Source organism: Hippopotamus amphibius, chromosome 2, assembly GCF_030028045.1.
Source record: "Hippopotamus amphibius kiboko isolate mHipAmp2 chromosome 2, mHipAmp2.hap2, whole genome shotgun sequence".
Lineage (NCBI taxonomy): Eukaryota > Metazoa > Chordata > Mammalia > Artiodactyla > Hippopotamidae > Hippopotamus > Hippopotamus amphibius.
Genome location: NC_080187.1, coordinates 165,733,587 through 165,757,439, shown reverse-complemented (window position 1 = coordinate 165,757,439; position 23,853 = coordinate 165,733,587). Strand labels below are relative to the sequence as shown.

The 23,853-nt window shown below is 33.8% G+C and overlaps 1 protein-coding gene across 1 annotated transcript in view; it reads left to right on the top strand.

Moving 5' to 3' along the window:
- Positions 1 to 23,853, top strand: part of SCFD1 (sec1 family domain containing 1) — a 99,868-nt gene that overhangs the window by 19,278 nt on the left and 56,737 nt on the right. The window contains exons 7-14 of the mRNA XM_057721226.1: positions 2,282 to 2,371; positions 4,518 to 4,573; positions 6,076 to 6,161; positions 8,466 to 8,565; positions 15,565 to 15,704; positions 18,517 to 18,607; positions 19,584 to 19,657; positions 20,353 to 20,434. Of these exons, the coding sequence (XP_057577209.1) occupies positions 2,282 to 2,371; positions 4,518 to 4,573; positions 6,076 to 6,161; positions 8,466 to 8,565; positions 15,565 to 15,704; positions 18,517 to 18,607; positions 19,584 to 19,657; positions 20,353 to 20,434 (719 nt within the window). The remainder of the gene's footprint in view (positions 1 to 2,281; positions 2,372 to 4,517; positions 4,574 to 6,075; positions 6,162 to 8,465; positions 8,566 to 15,564; positions 15,705 to 18,516; positions 18,608 to 19,583; positions 19,658 to 20,352; positions 20,435 to 23,853) is intronic.

The following is a 23,853-nucleotide window of genomic DNA, read 5'->3' as shown; positions in this document are numbered from 1 at the left end:
TTACTTCGCTTAGTATAATACTCTCCCAAGTCCATCCATGTTGTTGCGAACAGCAAAATTTCATGATTTTTTATGGCTGAGTAGTTTCACATACTTCACATATCAGACCAGGCAACTTTATAAATCTAACAAAATCTGCCCAAATATTTAAATAATTATTAAAAATAATTAAATTTATAGTGAGTCTAAATTCATTAAACATTCAAATGCTTATAAATTTATTTTCTTATATCTTTCAGCTTAAAAAATCACGTTATTGTGATTTCTGTTTTTTATTATTATTGTGAAATTACTAATTATTAAATTTAAAGTATAAATTTAATTTATTAATTTTAAGTATAATCACATGGTTAATAGCCCAGATTCTCAATAGTATAATTATAATAATAATAATTGCCCTATACACACTTTACAATATGAGCTCATTTATTCCTCAGAATAACTTCATGAAGTAGGTATTAATATTATTTCTGTTTTCTAGATGAAAAAACTGAGGCACAGATATTAAGTAACCTGATAAAGAAATGGCAGAACCAGGTCACTAAACCCAGGCATTCACTCCAGAGTTAGCGTTCTTAACCATTATGTAATTATGTGCCACATCCTCTTAAACATTACAAGTGCTTTAATAATCTTAAACAGATTATTCCAAACATAAATCAAGTATATTGATACTGTGGATTCAATTTGTATCACCTGTTTTCCACGAATTGGAAATTTATTTATCCAGTAAAGGATGTAGACTTGTCACTTCAGTTAGAGTTAGGCTCATGTTTCAAACCAAGTTGTTGTCGAAAGTGAGTTGAAGTTATTGATGGACAGCATTTTGACTGTTGAGGTCAGTTGTTTCAGAGGTGTGGGACTGAAGGATATAGGACCTGAAAGCTGGAGGCTTCGTAGATTTTACCTGAACCAGTGATTGGCAGAATGAGCTGAGTATTTCTCTGGATTGGTATCCCCTGAATTTATGTAATTCACATTGTATCCTTATGCCATTTCTGTCATCTGATTTGGATAGATGGCACTTTGCAATACTGAATATCAGCATATTTCCTCATCCAGATTATGGTTAAAGTCTTTGTTAATTTTATGTTCTCTGCATGTACCATACTTTCTTTGAACACTTTGATATATCCAGTTGGATTCTGATTTCCACTCGTGCTGATCACAGGTTGCACTGAATTTTATATTTGTTTTCACATTCAAGATGCTGGGAAGTTAAAAATATTATACAGATAATATTTTAGTTCAGTCAATCTTTTAACAAATAGTTACTGAGCATCTACTTGTCAGACACTGTGCCTAGGTACTTTGAGAGATAGGAAAATGAATAAGGCAAGGTCTTTGACTGTTGAGAAAAGCCTTCACAGCAATGTTTCTTAAAATGTAACCCCAACAAACTATTTTTCAAACGTGGAAACCACGGTGTAGTACAGTAGCCAGGATAGCAAAGTCACTGGTTGTCAGCCTAGTGAGTACTTTCCACTTCTCCATTTATTCTTCCTGCCTGGTTAGGGACCATTATTACTTTTACCTTTTAAAAACATCTGAAATGTTGGTTCTTAAAGTTCCAAGAAAGAAATGGGACAAAAAAGAAAAAAGCGTGTAGCACCAAGAATCACCTGAGATGTTTGTCAAAATTGCAGATTTCCTAGAAGTATCCCAAATCTGTTGAATTGAATCCCTGAGGGAAAGGGTTAAGAATCTTTAATTTTTAATAACTTCTTGAGAAACTTCTTTCTCTACTCTCATATTCTTAGAATGATTCTTATATCCACAAAAGTTTGAGAACCATTTGAGTATAGTCTAGTAGATCAGAAATTTATAAATTTGTTATAATACAAAGAAAATGTATGTGATGTTGCTCTTGCCATAATTGATTTATTGATACATTGTCCTTTTCTGGCAGTAGCTGAATAATAAGATAATAGTTTCTTGAGACCATCTAATGTTTGTGAATAAAATTATGGAATGATATTTATTTTCCTATTTGCTATGGCAAAAATTTTGTAAAATTTATGTGGTAGGTTTTTTTTTCTTATGACTACTCTAATATTAATACTACTCATTACTACTACTGATATTGAGGTAGTGGGTTTTTTTGAGATAATTTTTGTGGATATTTGTTCACTTAAAATTTAAAGCTTAAAAATTTTTACTTGAGTATTACAAATATTTTCAAGCTGCATATTGATGAGTGTTTAGTAATATTTTAAAGAGTTGGATAACAATAAGGGATAAATTTTGGTCACTTTTGTCTCCTTTACCTATGTCATGTTAGCCATTAACAGACCAGATATCACAGACACAGAAATGGAAACTGTTATGGACACTATTGTTGACAGCCTCTTTTGCTTTTTTGTTACACTGGGTAAGTTTTCAAATCTTTGTTGATTTCTTCAAAATAAATTATTTAGCAACTCATTTTAACCTGTTACACTGTAATGTGATACCTTGTTATCTGTCTGCATCTCTACAGTCACCCTCTCCAGATATACATATAAAATATATATTCTGTACTGTATAAAACCATAATTCTTCTAATGATTTGATGTAGTTAGCATCTAGCAGATCTTTTGAGTTGTCGCCTTAGACATCTTTGGTAATTGTAACTTCCTAATATATTGTTTGAATGGTTGCTTGTGGCTTCACCTATATACCTGATAATTTTCTTTAAATATTTTATTTTTTAAAATTTCAAATACACTTCTAAGTAGAGAGATATATGCTTGGTAACTATTAAGGCAAACTCCCAAGGCTCCAGAAAACACTAAATTTACCTAAAATACTAATCCAACATACTCTCAAAATTTTAAACATTTCTTTGAGATATCTAAATGTACTTATAGCTTCGTTGTGTTTAGTATCTAATGTATGACATTATTCTTTATATTAATAATGGATCTGTTTATAAACCTTCTAATTGTGATTTTAATTTTGCAGACACTGAAAACTTTTCAATTAAAATGATCCACACATTACATTAATAAAATTTCTCTCCATTTCACAAATGAGAAAATTAAGAGAGATACAGGCATAATTTAGGATATAGACAAAAGTTTGAGGAGAATTTGCATACAGATTTTGGGGCTCCCTCCTTTCAAGGATTTTTCCCTTTAACTTCCAGCCCTGAACTCCAGGCTTTGATTTCCCAGCTTAGTCAGTCTTCTGTTTTCTGCTTGAGCTCTTTCTCTTCTGTGCCATGCAAACTGGAAAGTACCCTCAGGAGGAAAGCTGGTTAAAAGTATCTCTTACTTTTCAAGTATTTCTCTTCTTTCAAGAGTTTTACCTTCCTCCACTATGTGCTTGCTTTCAGTTGCTCTCAGTATCTTAAAATGGGGTTGTTGTTGGATGTTTGTTTTTTGCTTTTTTTTTTTAAAAGAACGCACCTGTATACCACTTGCAGTCATTAAATAGACATAATTAACCTATTTTTGTACACAGTCTCCAGAATTTTGCTGAATGCTAGGGTAATTATGGACATTAGGTTATTTTTGCTTGGTGATGACTATATTTTCAGTGTAAGGATAGGTTGAAAAAAAAAGTACACAGACCACTGACGTGTTAGAGTCACTTTTATTATGTAGAGTATCAGAAAGTGATTTTTCTCAAAGGGAAGATAGAAATTACTGCCAACCTGACATAGAATGGTATCAACAATAAAGTAAGTGAAAAATAGCAAATTTAAGGATGGTATGTAAAATATCCTATTTTTGTTTTTTTGTACACTCCACACATGCACTTATTTAGACTATATGTAGAATATAACCTGAAAGTATTCATATCTAATTCTTAATGGGGATTATTTTGGGGTGCTTAAATCAAGAGGATTAACTTCATATATTTCTAATATTCTTTGAATTTTCTTAGGAAAGACATGTATAGCCTGCCATCAGAAGAAAACAGTTTTAAAATATGTACTATAATATTTCACGTTGTTACTTTTGCAATTGACTGAGCATGCTTTGCATAGAATCTAAAATGCAAGAATTTCAGCATATAAATATTACAGTGTTCTTAGTTTCTTTTATGAGATTTTCAGTGCAGTTTGATTTCTTTCTCACTTTAGGGTTTCAGCCTTCAGTACAACTTGAAATAATAGAGAGAAATTAAGAAGTCTAAAATGAGTTGATTTGCTAAAAATTGAGGCCAGCTTTTAGGAGCATTTTACATTATGCAAAGAATGTGTTTTCTGTTGATGTTAATCTTTTAAATTAGTCAAAGTGCTGATTTAGTCAGTCCGTTGAGAAAATATGGTCACACTGATTGGCCCACAAATGTAAAAATCATTTTTTTCTGACTTCCTAATGTTGTCTTTATAAATGGTAAGGTCTATTTCTGAAACTTTGCTTTTATTCTCAAGATTATAAATCCTTTTATGTTTGTAGCCTGAAATTTTATATATATATATATATATATATATATATAGTATGTTATTATTTGCTAGTTTATTTTGTAAGTATCCATTTTAATTATTGAGAGCTGAAATCATTTGCTAACATCTGTTGTTAAAATAGGTGCTGTCCCTATAATCAGATGTTCAAGAGGAACAGCAGCAGAAATGGTAGCAGTGGTGAGTTCATGCAGTTATCCATCGGGGATAAATAATATTGTCAGTTGTTTTCTCTAAGTACTTCAAGTGTTTTTGTTAATATTAAGTATGTGTACAGTTGTTATATGTTGTATATTAAGTGCTGAAGGTAAATATTTTAATTTTTATTACATTGGGATTTGACCAAGAATAAAAAGTAATCATTGTGATCATATGATGTAGTAAAATGATTTACTCCAATGTGAATGTGCCATCCCAGCCCTGTTTCTTTTTTACTTAAATAAGTATTCCTCCTTTAGCTTTGTCTCTGTAAGTCATATTTTACACATATTTGATCCCCCAAATCATTTAATATTTAACTTCATTTAGCAAACATTTCTTAACAATTATAATCATTTTTAAAATGATGAAGTATATTTTGCTTTCCCATAATACTGGAGTAAAACATTCAGTGTAAAATGAGCATTCAAGAATTTGAGATTAGAGGTCTTCCTAGGTGGCGCAGTGGTTAAGAATCCGCCTGCCAATGCAGGGAACATGGGTTTGATCCCTGCTCCAGGAAGATCCCATATGCCGCGGAGCAACTAAGCCCGTGCGCCACAACTATTGAGCCTGCGCTTTAGAGCCCGTGAGCCACAACTGTTGAGCCCATGTGCTGCAACTGCGGAAGCCCATGCGCCTAGAGCCCGTGCTCCGCAACAAGGGAAGCCATGGCAATGAGGAGCCCGTGCACCACAATGAAGAGTAACCCCCACTCACCGCAACTAAAGAAAGCCCGTGCACAGCAACAAAGACCCAACACAGCCAATAAAATAAATTAATTAATTTATAAAAAAAAAAGAATAAAGAATTTGAGGTTAGAGAAATTACAGAGTTACTGAAAAGAAGATAAATGGTATGGAAAGACAGTGGAAGACACTAATATTTTTGAGTTTTATTAGTGCAAATGAATCATTGACAGATGGAGGGCTGGTTTCTTTCACATATTCCGTTTCTATTCTGGAACCTCTTACAAGCCACCACTATTTAGATAGCTTCCTTGGTGCAGCAGGTTACACTTTGGGAGAGAGGGTGGGTCATTACTGCAAAGTGTTTCCTGTACTTAAAGTAAAAATAGTCAACGAAAAGTGATTATTAGTGAAATCAGATCTGAGTCACAAAAAAAAAAAAACATTGGTCTTTTCAAGTCCAAGTTAGAATGAATGAATAGTAGAAAAGCTAAAAGGTTAGAAATGCTGTTTTTGTAAAGGAATTCTAAATTTCTTGGTTCTGAAATTAAGAATACATTGTGTATTACCCTATATAAAGTTCTCTGAAACTCTCTTTAAGAGTTAATGTAGCACGGGGAACTCTACTCAGTATTGTCTGATAATCTATATGAGAAAAGAATCTAAAAATGAATATGTGTATAAGTGAATCACTTTGCTGTACACCTGAAACTAACACAACATTGTAAATCAACTGTACTCCAATAAAATTAAAATATTTTTAAAAATGAGTTAATGTAAAATTTCATTTTTCAGAAACTAGATAAGAAACTTCGGGAAAATCTGAGAGATGCAAGAAACAGTCTTTTTACAGGTGACACACTTGGAGCTGGCCAATTCAGGTATTATGTTAATTAATATACTTACATGCTTGAAAATGAAATATTTATGGAGTTTGGGGGTTTGTTTTCTTTGTCTGATAGAATACCCTTATACTGGAAAGTCAGGATCAGGGTTTTGACTCAAATTGTTCTTAAAAATACAAATGGAATATTTTATATATCTTCTTTTGTTAGAATTTTCTGTTTTGCATTTTCATCACCTGTATGATAAATTTGTTTATATGGCTTTGATAGAAGCCACTTCCTTTTAATTATCATGAAGCCTCTTGGTAATGGAAAAAAGTAAGTGAAAAACTTGTGATGCCTGTGTCTATTTCTACCTGTCTATTAACTGGTTTCCATTGTAACGTTAAAATACTAGCAAAGTATTTTTGTCTTTGTTACCATGTCTAGCATGAGTAGATAATGCCAAAGGACTGACTGCTCAATTATTATTGAAAAGAAATACTTTTAAAAAAACTATCCATTGTAGTGCATTTAACCTTTGATTATTAAAAATAATTGATAGTATTGGGGTGAAGAAATAAAGAAACCCGCACCAATGGCAAAAAAGGGTTTCAAGGGGGAATAGACGGTATTTTGGAAAATTAATTATTACCCCTAGTTTTAGGTGAATTAATAAAGCCTGTGGAAAATAAATTGGAATTCAGAGTATAACTGCCTTCCAGGAATTATAATCTTATGGTAACCTTCCATGGACTTCATTTCAAGTCATTTTGATGGTTCTTACAGTTTTATATACTATTCCTATAATTTGCAGTTAACACTAACATTGTGTTTCAATCATTTGTTCAACTGTTTCATCCCCCCCATGTTACTTTAAACTGTTCTGCAATTTCATTGCTGGTTTAAATATTCTTCTAAACATTTAAAGTAGAGCAGAGACATCAAATTCTCACCTGATTTTTTTTTTCAACAGAAGCAACCACTATGTCATAACATTACTGAACAGTTCCTTTTTTATTGTGCTCTGATATAGGCCTTAGAAACCAGTGTAAAGGCACTGTTTTATTTGGATAAATTTTTTTTAGTGTATTCACATAATCATAATACAGTTGTCTTATTTTTAGTTTGTTGTGTGCATTTCTAAAGTATTTGAATTAGGGGTCAGCAGCCTTGTTGGACTATCGTTAAATATATTGGAATCCAATTGTAGACTGATGATTCTCAACAAGAATTTGAATGTCTAGAGACATGTCAGTTGTCACAGCTGGGTAGGTGCTACTGGAATCTAGTGGGGTGCATTCTGGAATGCTGCTATACATCCTGCACTGCACAGGACAACTCCCCATAATAAGGAATTATCCAGCCCCACATGTCAGTAGTGCTGAGTTAAGAAACCCTGCTGTAGGCTATCCTCCCTGCCCTCCACCTTGCTCTGGAATAATAAACAATAGTAGGTAGTGGTAAGGATGCCACTCCTACTTTTTTATTGCTAAGTCTTGTAATTAGTGCACTTGGGAGTTCGCTGTCTTACACCAAGTAGGGTATAGTGAGTTACTGAAATCGTCAAATGTCTCTTGCAGGAGAAAATATATATAGTAAATATAATCAGGTAGCAATGCCTATTGAAAATTGATGTGTACTCTTGATACAGTAGTGCCTCTAAAAGCAAAATCTCTGTGCCTTTTGGAGACACATGGTAACCAGATGACTTGGTGCCTCACTTTACTTTAAATGTTGTTTATTTCATATCTAAATGGTAATGATGGAGTTAAACAATATATGAAGTGTCTGGTAAGTGAGTGATTATATAATTAGTTACTGTTATATGATGTTTTAGTTTCATAGTCTATAATAGGGATAGGGTTTTGTGAGGCTCTTAAGTCTGCGTTTTTGAATTTGTGTTGATAGGAGAAAATTGGAATTTGTAATTTATGAAACTATCGAACATTTGTATAAATTTGTAAGATCCTACTCTCTGTAATTGTTTTCCCTGAAGCTGACAAAGGGTTTTCCTTTTTTCTTTTGTTCAGAAATGTAAAATACAAATCTGAGTAGAAGCAACTTATTCTTACTTTGATAACTATAAAAATCATTTTGTAGAAGTATTTGTATAGGTTTTTTTCCTTCAAGAAAGTTCCCTAAGTAAGACTTATAATCTAGCATCATGGGCTCTAGGTAGTCCAAAGCACTGCTTTACTTGATTGTACTATAAAATTGTTTAGAAAGCAAAGTACTATGGAATGTCAATATTAGCATACTTATTGTTCATATCAAATGACATATACTGAAAGTGTTAGAGGAATTTAGATGTATGCACTGGTATCAAGAGTTACATAATTTTTTTTAATATATTTACAGCTTCCAAAGGCCTTTATTAGTCCTTGTTGACAGAAACATAGATTTGGCAACTCCTTTACACCATACTTGGACATATCAAGCCTTGGTGCATGATGTACTGGTAAGAGGCTAAATATACCACTTTTTGCTAAAATTCAGTGGTCTCCTTAATTTAAAATTAACATCATGGCTATAGAAATACAGATGAGAAAGATGGAGCTAAGAAATAGAAATAAAATGATGGAATTTGATATCACTGGATGTGCATGCTGGAGAATAATGAAGCCTTGAGGTTTAAAGTTCCAAATTTATGGTCTTTAAATTACAGGATAAATCAGTGGTATTGTTGGAATGATGGGAAAGAAAAATTGGAGGAAAATGAGTGGCTGGTGTTTTTTTATTTTTCATACTGAGTAAGTAAATAAATTTGTTCTCTTTGGGGAGAAAAGATGTAATTTCTCCTTTTTTCTTGGGAATCTGTTAAGCCTCATTTAATGGTAAAAAGAAGTAGTATTTTTTATATTACATCACGTTTTTTGAAGTAATTCCACATAGGTAATTTTATGCTTAAAACTAAAATCTGTATTTATCCATCCATATATTCATCTACTAAATATTGTAAATAGCATGTGATGCACACAGATAAATAAATAAAAACAGGCCCAATCTGCAAAGGCAGTGGAAAGAAAATGTGTGCACAAATAATTTCTGTATAAGACACTATGTCCAGAATAGTCCCCATTTGTAAGATAGAAAAATTGAGACACAGAAGTTAAAGGATTTGAACCTAAATTACTAGCTCTGTCAAGACGAGCACTCTAATTTGCTAAATTCTAGCCCAGGCCTCTGGGGATTGCAGTATATAATAGCATCATTATTGCAAAGATTGCCTGAAATGTCATACAGAAAGGAAATGAAAGGTGCAATAAATGGTTTTAATTTAATGGTTTATTTCTCTAAAACACAGACTCTGGCTGTGAAGTATTTCTTTTAATAAATCAGATTTCAGGATTACTGATGGAAATTGGCAGTTCTGCACACTTCTCTATCCTAGAGTCCTATGCCATTCTGGACTCTAGGATAAGTGTCAGTGATAGCAGTCAACTCTGATTCAGTAGAGAGAGTGAGAAGAATCAGAGGGACACTGAATTCAACCCTGAGTAACAGAACACGGAAGCTACTTTTCATAGGTCAATAAGAGGCTGAAGAACCACTGTTGGAATGCCTACTCTTTGACAGAACATTCTAGACCCTGGTTTTAGCAATAAATAAAGCAAATGAAAATATTCCTTTCTTCCTCTAGCTTACATTCTAGTAGGAGAGGCAGGCAATAAATAAAATATGTAAGATTTCATAAGGTGAAAAATACTCTGGAGAAAAGTAAGGTAGGTAATGGTGAACAGGATTGCAGTTTTAAAATAGGGAAGACCTCTCTGAAAAAGAGACATTTGAGGAAAGATCTAATAGACAGAAAGTAGTGGGTTATGTAGCTATATGGGAGAATAGCATTCCAGGCAGAAGGATGCCTGATATGTTTAAAAGATGGCAAGGCAGCCAAAGTAGCCAGAGCAAGTAAGGCAGGGGAAAGTAGCAGGAGGTGAAATTAAATAGAACAGGATGCAGTGTAGCATAGGACATTAAAGGCCACTGTAAGGATACTGATTTTGAATTTGAGGGAAGCGGAGAACCACACACAGTTTTGAGTAAAGGAGTGACATGAGTGTCATCCTAGCTACGATATTGAAAAAGACTCCTTGGGGGCATAGGAAGGGTCAAGGAGACCAATCAGGAGTTGCAGTTATCTTAGCAAGAGATGATAATGGCTGGAAATGGTGAGGGTTGTGATAATCTGTTGAATGCAGAGTATAGGATTGACCAATGAATTGGATGTGAGATGTAAGAGAGAGGAGCCAAAGATGACTGCAAAGTTTTGGCCTTTGCAAATGAGCAGATGTTCTTTATTGAGATGGGAAAGATGTGGGAGAAGTAGTTTTTTGGGGAAGATCAGAGGTGGAGTTTTGGACATGTTAAATGTGAAATGCCTATTAAGATATTCAAGTGTATAGAATCATTAGGTAGTTAGATATATGAGCCTGGAGTTAAGGAGAAACATTTACTTTAGAGAAACATTTAGGAGTAGCTCACGTATAGATGGTATTTAAAACCAAGAGATGAGATGAGATCACTAAGGGAATGAGTATAGACAGAAGAGAGAAGAGGTCTGAGAACTGATCTCTGAGGCATTTCACTGTTTAGAGATTGGGATTGTGAGTAGGAATGAACAAAATAATATAGGAAGTAGCAGCCAGTGAGGGATGAGAACTAGGTCTGTGATGTTTTCAAAGCCAGTGAATTAAGTGTTTCGAACAGGAGGCAGGAATTAATTGTACAAGTGCTGAAGACTAAGAAGTCACCATTGCATGTGGCAGTGTCAGGGTTATTAGTGAATTTGGTAAGAGTGGCTTCTGTAGTGTAGGGGCTAAATACTGAAGTGGGTATAAGAGGGATTGGAAGGAGAGGCATAAGTGAGAGAATATAAACAAACCTTAAAAGAGTTTTGCTATATAGGAGAGCTGAGAAAAGGGGTGACTGCTGGAAGGGGACATTAAGTCAAAAAAAGATTTTTAAGGGAGAGAAAGTACAGCATGTTTGCGTATTCCCCACTGGGGAATGATCAAAAGAGAAAAGTGGATTGTGGAGATAAGAGTGCCCTGCGGGTCCGTAGGAGGCGTTAGTGACCAGGATGACTACAGACCAGGATTTCTCCGTCTTGGTGTTATTGACATTTGGGGCCTGATAATTCTTTGTTGTAGGGGCTGTCCTATGCATTGTGGGATGTGTAGCAGCATCCCTCACCTCTACCCTCTAGATACCGGTAGCAACCATTAGTTCCCTCAACCAAAATGTCTTCATTGTCAGATATACTCAGGGAGTGGAGAGGGGCAAAATTGTCTCTGATTAAGAATTACTGTTAAAGGCTGATGATGGGCGTTTCAAAGCTGGTGTTGTTTTAGGGAAAAGGACAAATGAAGAGTCTGGGAGTAACAAGGAAGACACCTAGCCCAGTCTTGGGTCCAGTAGTATAAGATGTGTGACAAGTAAAAAAAAGATGTTTGACAGGTAGTCCAAGAAGGCTACAGGGGATAGCCAGTTGGAGTTCAACTAGAAAAAAGTACAGTGGAAGTTTAGAGTAAATGTTCGGAATAGGAGATTTTGCTGATGATTGAATACGAGTTCCAGAGAGTAGACAGAATGATTTCAGGAATCCAGTAAGAATGAGAGACAGAATCAGAAAGGGGGTAGCACAAGGAGCCAAATGCTATTAATGGGCATGATGAGATAGTTTTGATAATCCCAAATTAGATTTGGTTGGTGAGGCCCTGCCTTTTGGGTGGGAGCAGTAGTCTTAGTAAGAGCATACAGATCAGGGGTCACCTCTTCATTCTTGTCGGTGGTTTGTAGAGGCTATATAGAGCATCGAGATATTTGGATCCTTTCTAATTCCTTAACTTGAAGAGTTCCTGGAGAAAATTAAAGTACATGATGCTTCGGGTGCTGGAGATAAGATATGTGTGCGGGTAATTGAATATAATGAAATATGCTGTGTCCCCATTATCAGAAGAGAAATTAGAAATGGCAAACATTCCCCGAAACTAGACAAAGCTAATGTTGATTTTGAGGTTTTTACTATTTCAGAGTGAAATGAGAGTAATAAGAATATGAAGTGAGTTTTTGTGACTGGCCTTTATACTAGGTTTTTGGGCTTGGGGGTTTTTTGTGGTTTTTTGGTTTTTTTATTTGGTTTGGTTTGGTGTTTAGTATTGTTGTTTTTATTTTTTTGTTATAAATAATAGAGCAGTGCACATCTCTAGTTAATTTTCTTTCTTAGGCTAGATTCTTAGATTTCATGTTACACTTTAAGCTATCTTTTCTCAGTAACATTATTGCTAGATTATTTAGGTCTTAGGAAAACAGTCTCTTTGAGAAAATTGGTTAGAATAACCTATGCAACTTACATTGAGATAATCTTGTTCATTAATTTTAATACAGTTTCTAGGTGTGAGGAAACTGCAGCTGAGATATCACAACCAATTGTAGTAAGCAAGCCATTTTTTTGTTGATTTTAGTTAAAACTGCAGCTTTTGAAGTTTCTTCCGAGCTCTTGAAGTTTCTTCCGTGCTTTTAAAATTCTTAATAGTTATACCCTCTACCTCCACAAGATGGAGTAAAAGTTCTAGATGGGAATTTCAAGTTTAACTTGAAATTGGAGCTTGCTTTTTATATTAAATATGTTTGCCTGAAAATCCAGAACATTGATAATATTTATATATCAGACCCTGGAAACTGCTGTGAAAATTCACACAGCTTCTCTGTGTCAGAAAAGTGATTGTTGTCATTGAACATGGGAAATACACTCTTCTGATGAAAAACTTTGCAGTGTCCCTTTCCTTTTATCAGGGTATAAGAAGCAAAATTAGTAATTAGAAAGTTATGATTCCTTTTAACCGTGTCTTGTTTGCAGGGGCTGTGGATTTGATTGTTCAACTGTAATGAGTAGTTTTACGCAAAGGGGTGGACATTATTTCATCGCAGTTTTGTCCTTTAGTTGGCCTTTGTTTTTTCAAATCTTAGGTGCCCTTTTTTGTGCCTTTGGCCCTCTGCTACTGACTCTGATTATTTAAAATATTAAATCAGAATTTATACTAAGATACATAAGGACTTTAATAAAGTTTATTTTGTTCTTGCCACTCAAGAAAAGGAAGTCATTTCCAAGTTAATATATACTTTTAAAAGATTATTAGAAAAACATTTTGTAAGCACTCATTTCCTTTTTTTTTTTAGAAGCCCTCATTTTCTTAAAGATATGTGACATTTCTGCATTTGCTTGATTGCATCTTTGTGGGGTACAAGTTGACATTATTTCTCTTTTTTTCCAGTATTTCCTGTAAACTGATAATCTAGAGACTTAATTAGATTTGTGCAATTCCTTGCCAAAATAGAAATTACTTTTACTTTGCTTGGTTTTTTTCTTCATGTGAATATAAATCTTAGCTCTGTATAAATAGGTGTTACCTGTATTACCCAAATGTAATTTTGTTAATATTAACTGTCTAATATCTCCTGGTCTGCTTTAACTTGTGAAGGGAAAACAAGACTGCTGAAGACTTAGCCATGTTTTTAGCCCTTCCCAATGGGACTTATTTATGTCTGGTGATTTGGCATGCCAGTGTCCAGTTTTCTAAGTCAGGAAAGTGTGCGTATCAGTGGAAATAGATTAGACTCTACCATGTTAAAACTAATTCTGTTGTCTTATATTTGTATATAATTGTTCAGTTTCTTTAACATGATTGAGTACAGCACAGAATGTTCTAATTTCCCAGTTTTCAAGACTGAAATTACTTTTCCTTGTTTGCCTGGCTATTATTGCAAACAGTGGGAATGTTCTTGATGCTGTTATTTCTCAAAAATCTTAACATCTTTTATTCCCTTATCATTTTGTGTTTTAAGGATTCCATCAATACTTTAGTAATAATATGCTGTCCTATTTTTAAAGCTGTAATTTTGTTAACAAGTTACTTTTATTTTGAATGAGGTGTGTGTCATCACCATGGAAATAGTACTTCACTAGAAATTCTAGTTAATAAAGCTTAACTATTTTCAAATGTTTCTCTTCAGTATCTTTGTTTTGTTAGATAACTTTTAAAAACAAAAGTTCTTCTCAGATGTAACTATTAATATCTATTTATTGTACTTTCTTCTTCTATGGATGATTTGTTTTGCAAAGGGGAGGTTAAGTTATGGGGTGGGGAAAGGAATTAAATAGGGTTATATTATGTTATGTTTATCCTATGATAACATAAGGAGTCTATAGGAAAGACATAATACCAGCAGGCTGAAATATAATACAGTATATTCTTCTTTGTCAATAGACTTTTTACTCTGCTAGCAGTTAGACTTCTGTATATTTTGCACTCTTGTTTTTTATGTCATAGGGGAAAATGGCAAGGGAGTAAGCTATTGTAAAGGATTTATTTGATAAATTTACAGGGTTTGGTCTAAAGATCCAAGCTCAGTATTAATGACCTTTTCCTATCAAGAGGAAATTAAATTGTATTCAGTACATTTAATTTGCTAAGACCTAGAAGTTTAATCATTAAAAATTTGTGTCTTAGAACTAAGATGATTGTATCACAGCCATGCTAGATAATTTCTCCGTATAACTTCTTTCGTTTATCATTCACTCACTTTTTGATATCCACATTTTATCTCTAGCTCACTGTTCTTCAGAGCAGAGTTGAACCATAAAATATTGCTATTACATGAAGGAACCCACAAGTCTAATAAAGAAGGAGGGAGAAAGAATAGAAAAGATAACTCACTTTTATTTTGTTTTTTGTATGTTTGTTTTTTGAGAAAAGGCAAAAAAAATCAAGCCTCATGTGAGTAAAATTATGTCTGTGCAGAAAAGCTTAGCAACTACTAGTCTGGCTCCTACAATTTATGTGAAAGGGGTGCTATTATTACTGTAGCTTCTGTTGTAATTTTTTTTTAATGCAACCCATCAAGTAACAGATCAGACTGTAAAGACTCTCCAAGAGTTTAAAGGTGACATTTAAGATTAAAGTCTGTTACTGGCAACAATTAAGCATCAAGAGACCTGGTCATATAAATATAGCCAAGTATTCGACTACTGTGTAGACATGATAAAAATGAGGTAGATGTGATATTCAGATAGAGAAAAGAGCTCTAAATATTGATACATTATTAAATGAGAAAAGTAAAGTACAAAGTGTATGTAATGTAATCCCATTATTTAAAATTTAAAAGATATGTTTGCTGACATATGCAAAAATATATTTCTAGAAGGATACACAAGAACCTTAACATAGTTTTATGTATTTTTTGAAATTGTAATCATATGCATCTACTACTTAATTAAAATACATAAACAATTAAAAGTATGTAACAACTTTGGAAGGTGGTGTTTTAAATTTCAGATCTGTATTTTGTCCTTGGAAATAGTAGAAAAGGCAGTAAGAATCCATGTTACTTTTCTTATTATAGGAAATGTTCTTAAATTCAGAAAACTGTTATTTCAAACAGGATTACTTTTTCCTAGGATTTCCACTTGAACAGAGTCAATTTGGAAGAGTCTTCAGGAGTGGAGAATTCTCCAGCTGGTGCTAGACCAAAGAGAAAAAACAAGAAGTCTTATGATTTAACTCCAGTTGATAAATTTTGGCAGAAACATAAAGGAAGGTAATAAATAAGAGAAACATTAATAAGTAAAAGATTCACCCCCTAAAAAGATATGAAGATGTCATGTGACTTAATGAATTTATTAAAAAAATCAAAACAGATCACAGTGGTTCATCTGCACAATGAATAAGAACTATAATTAGCCTTTGGAGCTGTGTCTTTATTGTTTAATTTCCTTGTTCTTATGTTGTCTTTGTTAGCTGTTTTGTGGGGGCCACTTCCCTTTTCAATAAGTTCACACCATATGATCTTGTAGATTTTACAGGTAGTCTAAATTTCATTTCTATCTCCATTGACCCTCTGCAGCACCATTTCTGCCTTTCATTAGAATTGGTTTTTGTGGTAGGGAAACATCAAGGTGTGATTTTCCCTTTTTGTTCCATGTTTGCCTTCATACAAAACCAGTTTTAGATATCTGTAGAGAAAATACCTAAGCCTGAAAACAAGATTTATTCAAAGTACATTAGAAATAATAGGTGAAAAAATTGTAACAATTTGCCATGTGATTTATTATAGGGTACTTCATAAGTTCAGTAACTGCTCTAAAAGTTATTTAGTGGTCATTATGGCTAGAAGAATCATTCTAAAAAACAAAAAAAAGTTATTCCTCTGAGAGAAAAAGAATGTTGCTCATCAACCATTATGGAAGTATAATGTTATTTATTATAATTTGGATTTTTTCAGCTGTTACTGTACCTGTCTGCCTGTCTGTCTGTCTATCTATCTATCTAAATGTGTCTTTGTCCTTGATATGGCTGTTCTTTTTGGTTTCATTTATGTTTAAAGAGAGTAGGATATAGACTTGGTTCAACATGATTGGTTTTTTTTGTATGTTTTTTTTTTAAATTTATAACTTTTATTTAAAACACTGGAGAATCACATTGCTATAACAAAGAATTTTAGTTTCTCTGCAGTGAAAAGTCGCTATCTTTCTCTCACTGACTAATGCAATTTTGGGTGCTGTTATAATTTATTTAAAATGATTTCCTTCTCTTTGGAATCCTATATATAGTCTACATTTCCTTTTAGAATGGTAAAGTATAAGAATTTACATTATTTATAGAGGATGCAGGATAAAGTTCACATTCCCTAATAGAAGAACAAAAGCTTAAGAGAAAAGTTTCTTTATTCATATATGGAAATTTTGAATATTTTCTTTAGACCATATGTTTAGGAACAATCTAAGAGGTCAGTTGAATAGCAAAAACTTTAATTTTTTGTTTGTCAGGTAGGAGTAGCCCTGAATAGCCATCACTCTGCGTATCGTGCTACCGTAGTGATGTATGCCCAGACACTGGGAGACAGCATAGAGTTAAACACGTGACTTAAATCTTTCTGTGCTTCATTTTCCTCATCAGTAAAATGTGAAGTGATAATTCTACCTATTGCCCTATTTCAGAAGGCTGTTGTGAAGATTGACATAATATAAAGAAGTGACTTGCCCCAAATCATCCAGCTTTCATTGGTAAAACCAGGGATAAAAACTAGTTCTGGCAGATTCCAAAGTCCCTGGTCTTAGCTGTCAGTAGTGTGTATGTACCTCACCAAGACTGTGGTCAGAGTTAAATGAAACAATAGAGACAGAGTCTTAGCATAATGTTTGGCATTATTGAGTGTAAGCACTTAATGAATGCAAACAGTTATTGTCTGTTAGCCCTGAGACCTAAGGACGCTAGAGATTTTAAGAATCATTTAATTCCGCTAGCACATTTTACCTGCTCACTGCTATCTTTTGCCAACATAGACTCTGCTGAACCTCAGTTAGGGCCTGCAGTTGTCATGTAAAACTGGACTGTGTTTCTCAAAATCCTTTCAGGAGCTTTTGTCATTTCTATGCTGATCATTAGTGACGTGTTAATGGAGTGTCAGGGTGAAAGAAGGGGAAAAGGTTTTTGTTTCATTGCTTGGTGAGGTGTGACCATTTCTTTCTTAAAGGAGAAAAAGCTTCTGGCCTCCCCTAAGACTGTAGATGAAAAATACTCATGTTAGGAGCCATTTCATGGTCAACATACATTCATGTAGATATATTCAGGATTGAAGCTGCATGACACTTTTTCTACCTGAGCTTCTCAGTGATTGCAGATGAGTTGTGTCTGAAGTCTATGGAAATCGCTGCTAAACTGCACTCACTGGAAAGATATCAGGGATTGAACCAACAAAACTGTGCCCTAATGTATAGCTGATTGACTTTGCTGTATAGCAGAAACTAATACAACATTGTTAAGCAACTATACTCCAATAAAAATTAATAAAAACAAAAACAAACAAAAAAAACCCTGTGGCTTACGTTCCATTTTTACCAGTGGTATTCTAGATATCAAATTTACAGAATTAAAAGATTTTTTTTCACGCAGTTTTTTTCACAGCATGTAATATTTTTTAGTACATCTTTGTAGTTACATGGACCGTTTGATGCTATATGTTAATTTGGGTGGTAATATGTAATTGATGTTTGATAGACTATGGCTTCTTTTCCTTTGTTTTTCAGTCACTTAAATATCTTTTTAATTTTTTCTAATAGCATGTAGGTGAAGAGAAGATTGATACAGTTAATGAAAAGAATAGAAATAAAATTTAAATTAGTTTATATATATATTATGATATGCATTTTAAAGAAATAATATTTATAATGTAAATAGACATCAAAATGTATTTATCCTAAATGTTTTCTGCCTGTGTTTTATATATAACATATATTCACATCTAAATAAGTACATTTAAAATAATAAACCCTCACATATATTTCAAAATTCACACAAAAACCAATCTTTTAACTCATACTCATAGATCCTCTTGTGCAATACTGTTTCAGTCCATTCCCAGAAGTTGCAGAATCAGTTCAACAAGAACTAGAGTCTTACAGAGCACAGGAAGATGAGGTTAAACGACTTAAAAGCATTATGGTAAGATTCTGTTTGCTTTCTTGGAAATATAGGGATGCAGAAGGACATCTGGAGGGAGAAAGAGGTTAATTTTTTTTCCATACAAAAATTCAGGGCCATTCATTGCTTTAATAACAACCAAAAAAATTCTTAACTTGTATAAAAGATCTTTTTAAAAAAGAAATCTAAGTTCTGAGGGGAAGAGCAAACATTTTTTAGAAAATAATACAAATTTATGATTTGAAAAACAATATGAGTTTATTATAGAGATAAATGTTCCAGTGCTGCTTATTTTACTATACTTTGATCTAACTTCAAATTTCAGCTGTCCTGTTTATTACTGTGTGACCTGTGGCAAGTCTCTGGGCCTATATCTTTATCTAAGATATAGACAAATGCCAGCTGGTCCTTTTTTTAGTCATCCAGCCATTCATTAGATTGGTGATGAATAGAACTTTTCTGTAACTGTCAAAAATGCAGATGCTTGCTTCTTAGAGGGGAAGAATGATTATCCTGGGTGATCTAAATCTTACTGTTTATCAGTGATCTTAGGAATATATTGATTTTTTTTAATAAATTTATTTATTTATTTAATTTATTTTTTGGCTGCGTTGGGTCTTCGTTGCTGCACACGGGCTTTCTCTAGTTGCTGCGAGCGGGGGCTACTCTTCATTGTGGTGCGCAGGCTCCTCATTGTAGTGGCTTCTCTTGTTGTGGAGCACGGGCCCTAGGCACGTGGGCTTCAGTAGTTGTGGCACATGGGCTCAATAGTTGTAGCTCAAGGGCTCTAGAGCACAGGCTCAATAGTTGTGGCGCACGGGCTTAGTTGCTCCATGGCATGTGGAATCTTCCCAGGGCAGGGCTCGAACCCATGTCCCCTGCATTGGCAGGCAGATTCTTTACCACTGTGCCATCTAGGAAGTCCAGGAATATATTGATTTTTATGCTTAGGCTTGGGATTTCTGAATAGTTAACTGGGACCTTTTTTTCCTTCCAGGGACTAGAAGGGGAAGATGAAGGAGCCATAAGTATGCTTTCTGACAATACTGCTAAGTTAACATCTGCTGTTAGGTAAGTAAGCAGTATATCCTCTTTGAAATCTTTCTGTTGATAAGATTTATTTTGGAGATTAAAAATTGATTAATATTTTTCATGATAGGAAATAATAGTAATAGCATATACCATTAAGACTACAGAACTAAATTGTGTTTTTAATATGTTCAAGCTTATTTAAGTTCCCTTCTTTATATAGCAGATCATTTGTTTCTTTTACTAGTTAGAATTGTGAATGGGGGTAATTTTGCCACCAAGGTAGTATCAGTGATAAAGTAACGTGAGTTATTATTAATTTTATCATTGCTGCTATTACTTTATTAGCTAAAGTTTAAGCAGTTTCTTTTTGATACTTTAAATGCCATCAAGGAAAGGGAGTTTCGTGTTTTAGAAATATAGGTAAAAACTTCCCATTAATCTGATTTTATTCTAACCTCCAAATTTTGGAATCAGAAAGTTAAATGGTAGAATAACGGATATTTGGGAGGCAGATAATTTTAAAATGAGAAGAATTTCAACTGTATTAAAGTGGTAAATACTGTATGTGTTCAAGCCTAGAGATTAAGTTCAGTTGTTAGTTTAACATGTAATTTTGTCCCTGTTGTACTGTTCCAAATTTCCTCAGAGGAAACACCCAGGTGTGGGTTTTATGTCATTTGTGTCATTTCCCTAGAGAATTTAATGGTTAATTTTCAATTTTTTGATACTTGTAGTTCTTTGCCAGAACTCCTTGAAAAAAAAAGACTTATTGATCTCCATACAAATGTTGCCACTGCTGTTTTAGAACACATAAAGGTAAATTTAACTTTTCCCTCCCCACAATATAACTACTATTTTTGTAGGGTTTTAGACTTTATAAGATTCTTTCATATTCATTATCTCATTGAGCCCTCACTGTAATGTTAAGAGAGATAATTATTGAAGGCAGCATTATTACCTTCATTTCTGCAAATGAGGAAACCAATCCAGGAAGATTAGTGATTTGCCCAAGATCACACATTCAGTAAAGAGAAGTTAGCACCTGTAATATTTTTATTATGTTTTACGGCCTGAGTACTGCCTCTACTCGTATTACTTTGTTAATAGTAGTCCTGTATCAAAACATCAGTAATACAGATTTAGAAATCCCTTTTACTATAGTACTGTCGAAAATATCTATTAATAACATCACTTCATTATGTAACTTGGTTCTGAACTTTTTAGTTTTAGATTAGTCTGTTAGCATTATAGCTTCTTAATGTTTTCCTCTGTACTGTGATTTTGAAGCAAATATATTGGATATTCTGTATGTTGTTATCATAGTTCTTTTTTCTCATTACTTTATTCGTGATAACTCCATATCAGCTGGACTTAATCCATTCTTCAGTATTCTGTCATTTTTTTAAGCTCGTTATTGAAATATAATTGCTTTACACTGTTGTGCCAGTTTTTGCTGTACAGCAAAGTGAATCAAGTATATTTATACATATATCCCCGTATCCCCTCCCTCCTGAGACTCCCTCCCACCCTCCCTATCCCAGCCCTCTAAGTCATCACCCACCATCGAGTTGATCTCCCTGTGTTATGCAGCAGCTTCCCACTAGCTATCTGTTTTACATTTGGTAGTGTATGTATGTCAGTGCTACCCTCTCACTTCGTCCCAGCTTCCCCTTCACCACCCCCTCCATGTCCTCAAGTCTTATCTCTACATCTGCATCTTTATTCTTGCCCTGTCACTGGCTTCATCATCTACTGTCATTTATTCTCTGGATGTGGAACTGAATTCCAGTGACAGATTAATGATACACTAGAATGTGGTTACTACTGACCCCTGCTTTCCATTTGAGATGATACATTTGCAAAAGCAATGTAAAAAAGCTGAATATGCTTGCTGCCTGTCAAAAGTGTTGATGACAACTTGGATTTATGGAAAGGGGGATTAAACATTTTTCTTTTTTAGTGATTTAAAAACTCATAGCATTAGAAACGAGCTAATATAGATAGATGACGGCCCTTGTACAGCATAGAATTTAAACCTGCATAATTTCTGTTAAGCTGACAGCCGGATTTTGTTGTTGTTGTTCCACATCTTGATATCGATGCTTGCTATTTTCATGTACCTACAGGAATAGAAACATAATTGTGCAGTCTATAGATGATTTCTGCTGATATTTTCACTTCCATCGGTGGCATCTCTGTAAAGTGGGAAAAGGCTGCTCAAATTTTTCTAACCTGAGGTCATTGTCTCCTGTGGAGATAATATAATTAACCAGTGAAATGCAACAGAGAGCTATGCTGAGAATTTACTTCACTAGGAAAGTAAAGGCTTTGCTTACAAGGCTGAATATGAAGACTGAGAATCTAATATAAAAAGTTAAATGAAAATTTATTGCATTAAAACAAAATATAGTTTCTACTTTATATCTCCTAAACTATAATTATGTAATCAAGATCTTGTGATCCATGAAACAAATATTTTTGGGTACATGCTGTTTGTTTATGACAGTTGTTAATAGTGCTACGTGTACTTTGAGATTTAAACTGTTCTGTGGATTTTTTTTGATACATAATTTTTTTGTTAATTTTTTTCATTATTAAAATTTTATTAACTTTTATATTTTACTTTCTGACTTCAGTTCTCACAGCTGTAAAACCAGGAAAGTGCCGAGCTTAACTTCTACTACCACACTGAATTGTGTAACCCAAAGAAACTAATTACCATAACTATGGAAAGTGCACAGTTTCATCTTATTCATAAAACTTGCAAATATTATCCTGCCACAAATTTATATGATATATTCTAGGTCAGAGATGAGTGCTTATGGTTTGAGAAAATTCTTGTTGAAATAATTTACTTACTCAATTATGTTTATTAAGTGGCTCTGTGAGCATTGTGCTGGACCCTAGAGATTTTATAATAAACAAGACAGACAAGTTCTTTGTTCTTTTGGAGCTAATATTGTAGTGACAACAAACAAGGTAAGCACATTAGAAAACAGGGTTACATCGGGCATTTAGGTGATGTGAAAACAGCAAAATAGGGTGATGTGATGATACACAGTGGCTCAGAGGGCTGTTCTAGAGTAAATGGAATCACCGTCAAAGGTGATGTTTGAGTTGAGACCTGAATCGCACGAAGGAGCCAAGCATTCCAGGCAGAGGGAGTGATGTGTGCTGCAAAGGCCTAAAGGCAGGAACAAATTTAGTGTTTTGGAGGGCCTAGAAGAAGACTAATATTCTTACAGTGAGGAGGGAAAGAGGGATAGACTATGGGGTCAAGAGAAATAGGGATTTAAGTGTGATAGAAGTCACTGGAAGGTTAACGACATGATCTGATTTATGTTTTAACTAGAGAATGGTCTGAGGAGTGTGAGGGATGGGTGAGTTCTGGAAGTAAGTGAAGAACTGGAAGATGGCTATTATACCAGATTAGATGAAAAATGGTTTTTTTAAGGCAATATTTGCCTATGAAATTCTTTAGGATGCTTATTTATGATCTTATATGAGTTTTTCAGAATCACTTTGTCCTGATGGATGCCATCTGTCTGAGATACTTTAATATGCCACCATGCCTGACCCAAAAATTCTGCTTTAAGACCTGGTCGTTTGGCTCTCTTTATAAAAGAACTTGTTTCTTCCAGGGCAGCTAATTGTCTGGCAGAGCATCTTATGCTAAGAAACTAATTTGTCATTCAGGGTGTGAAATAGTTGTATATAAAAGCTACATATTTCGGAATAATTATTGTGCTGTAACTCAAGGAAGACACACCCTTTTCCTAATAGTCTGATATAAAGAAACTATAAAGGACATTATATAAGGTCATTCACTTGCAGAGGGAAAATAATGTCATGTATAGGACACAGTATTCTTCATTGGGTCATTCTAGGAAACCCAATTAATATTAGAAGTTTTTTTTTTTAAATCATAGAGGAGCATGTTTATTTTAAATATTTACATATAAATTATAGTTGTATTTAATAAGCCACATACCCTAATAGTTATTCTGATATAAAAATTCTATTAGTATAGAAAAATTGGAATGTTTTCTGTGAAGAGTCTTGTTTTAATGTTAACCATCTTTTTTTAAGTTATTCACCATTGTCAAAACTAGCACATAAATGCTGTTGTTTCCGGTTTTTCTCGTTACTTCTAGTTATAAATTTTTTTCTTACAGTTTTTCGTAATTATTAAATTTCCAGCTTTAAAATATTTACTTTTAAGTGGCATGTTCATT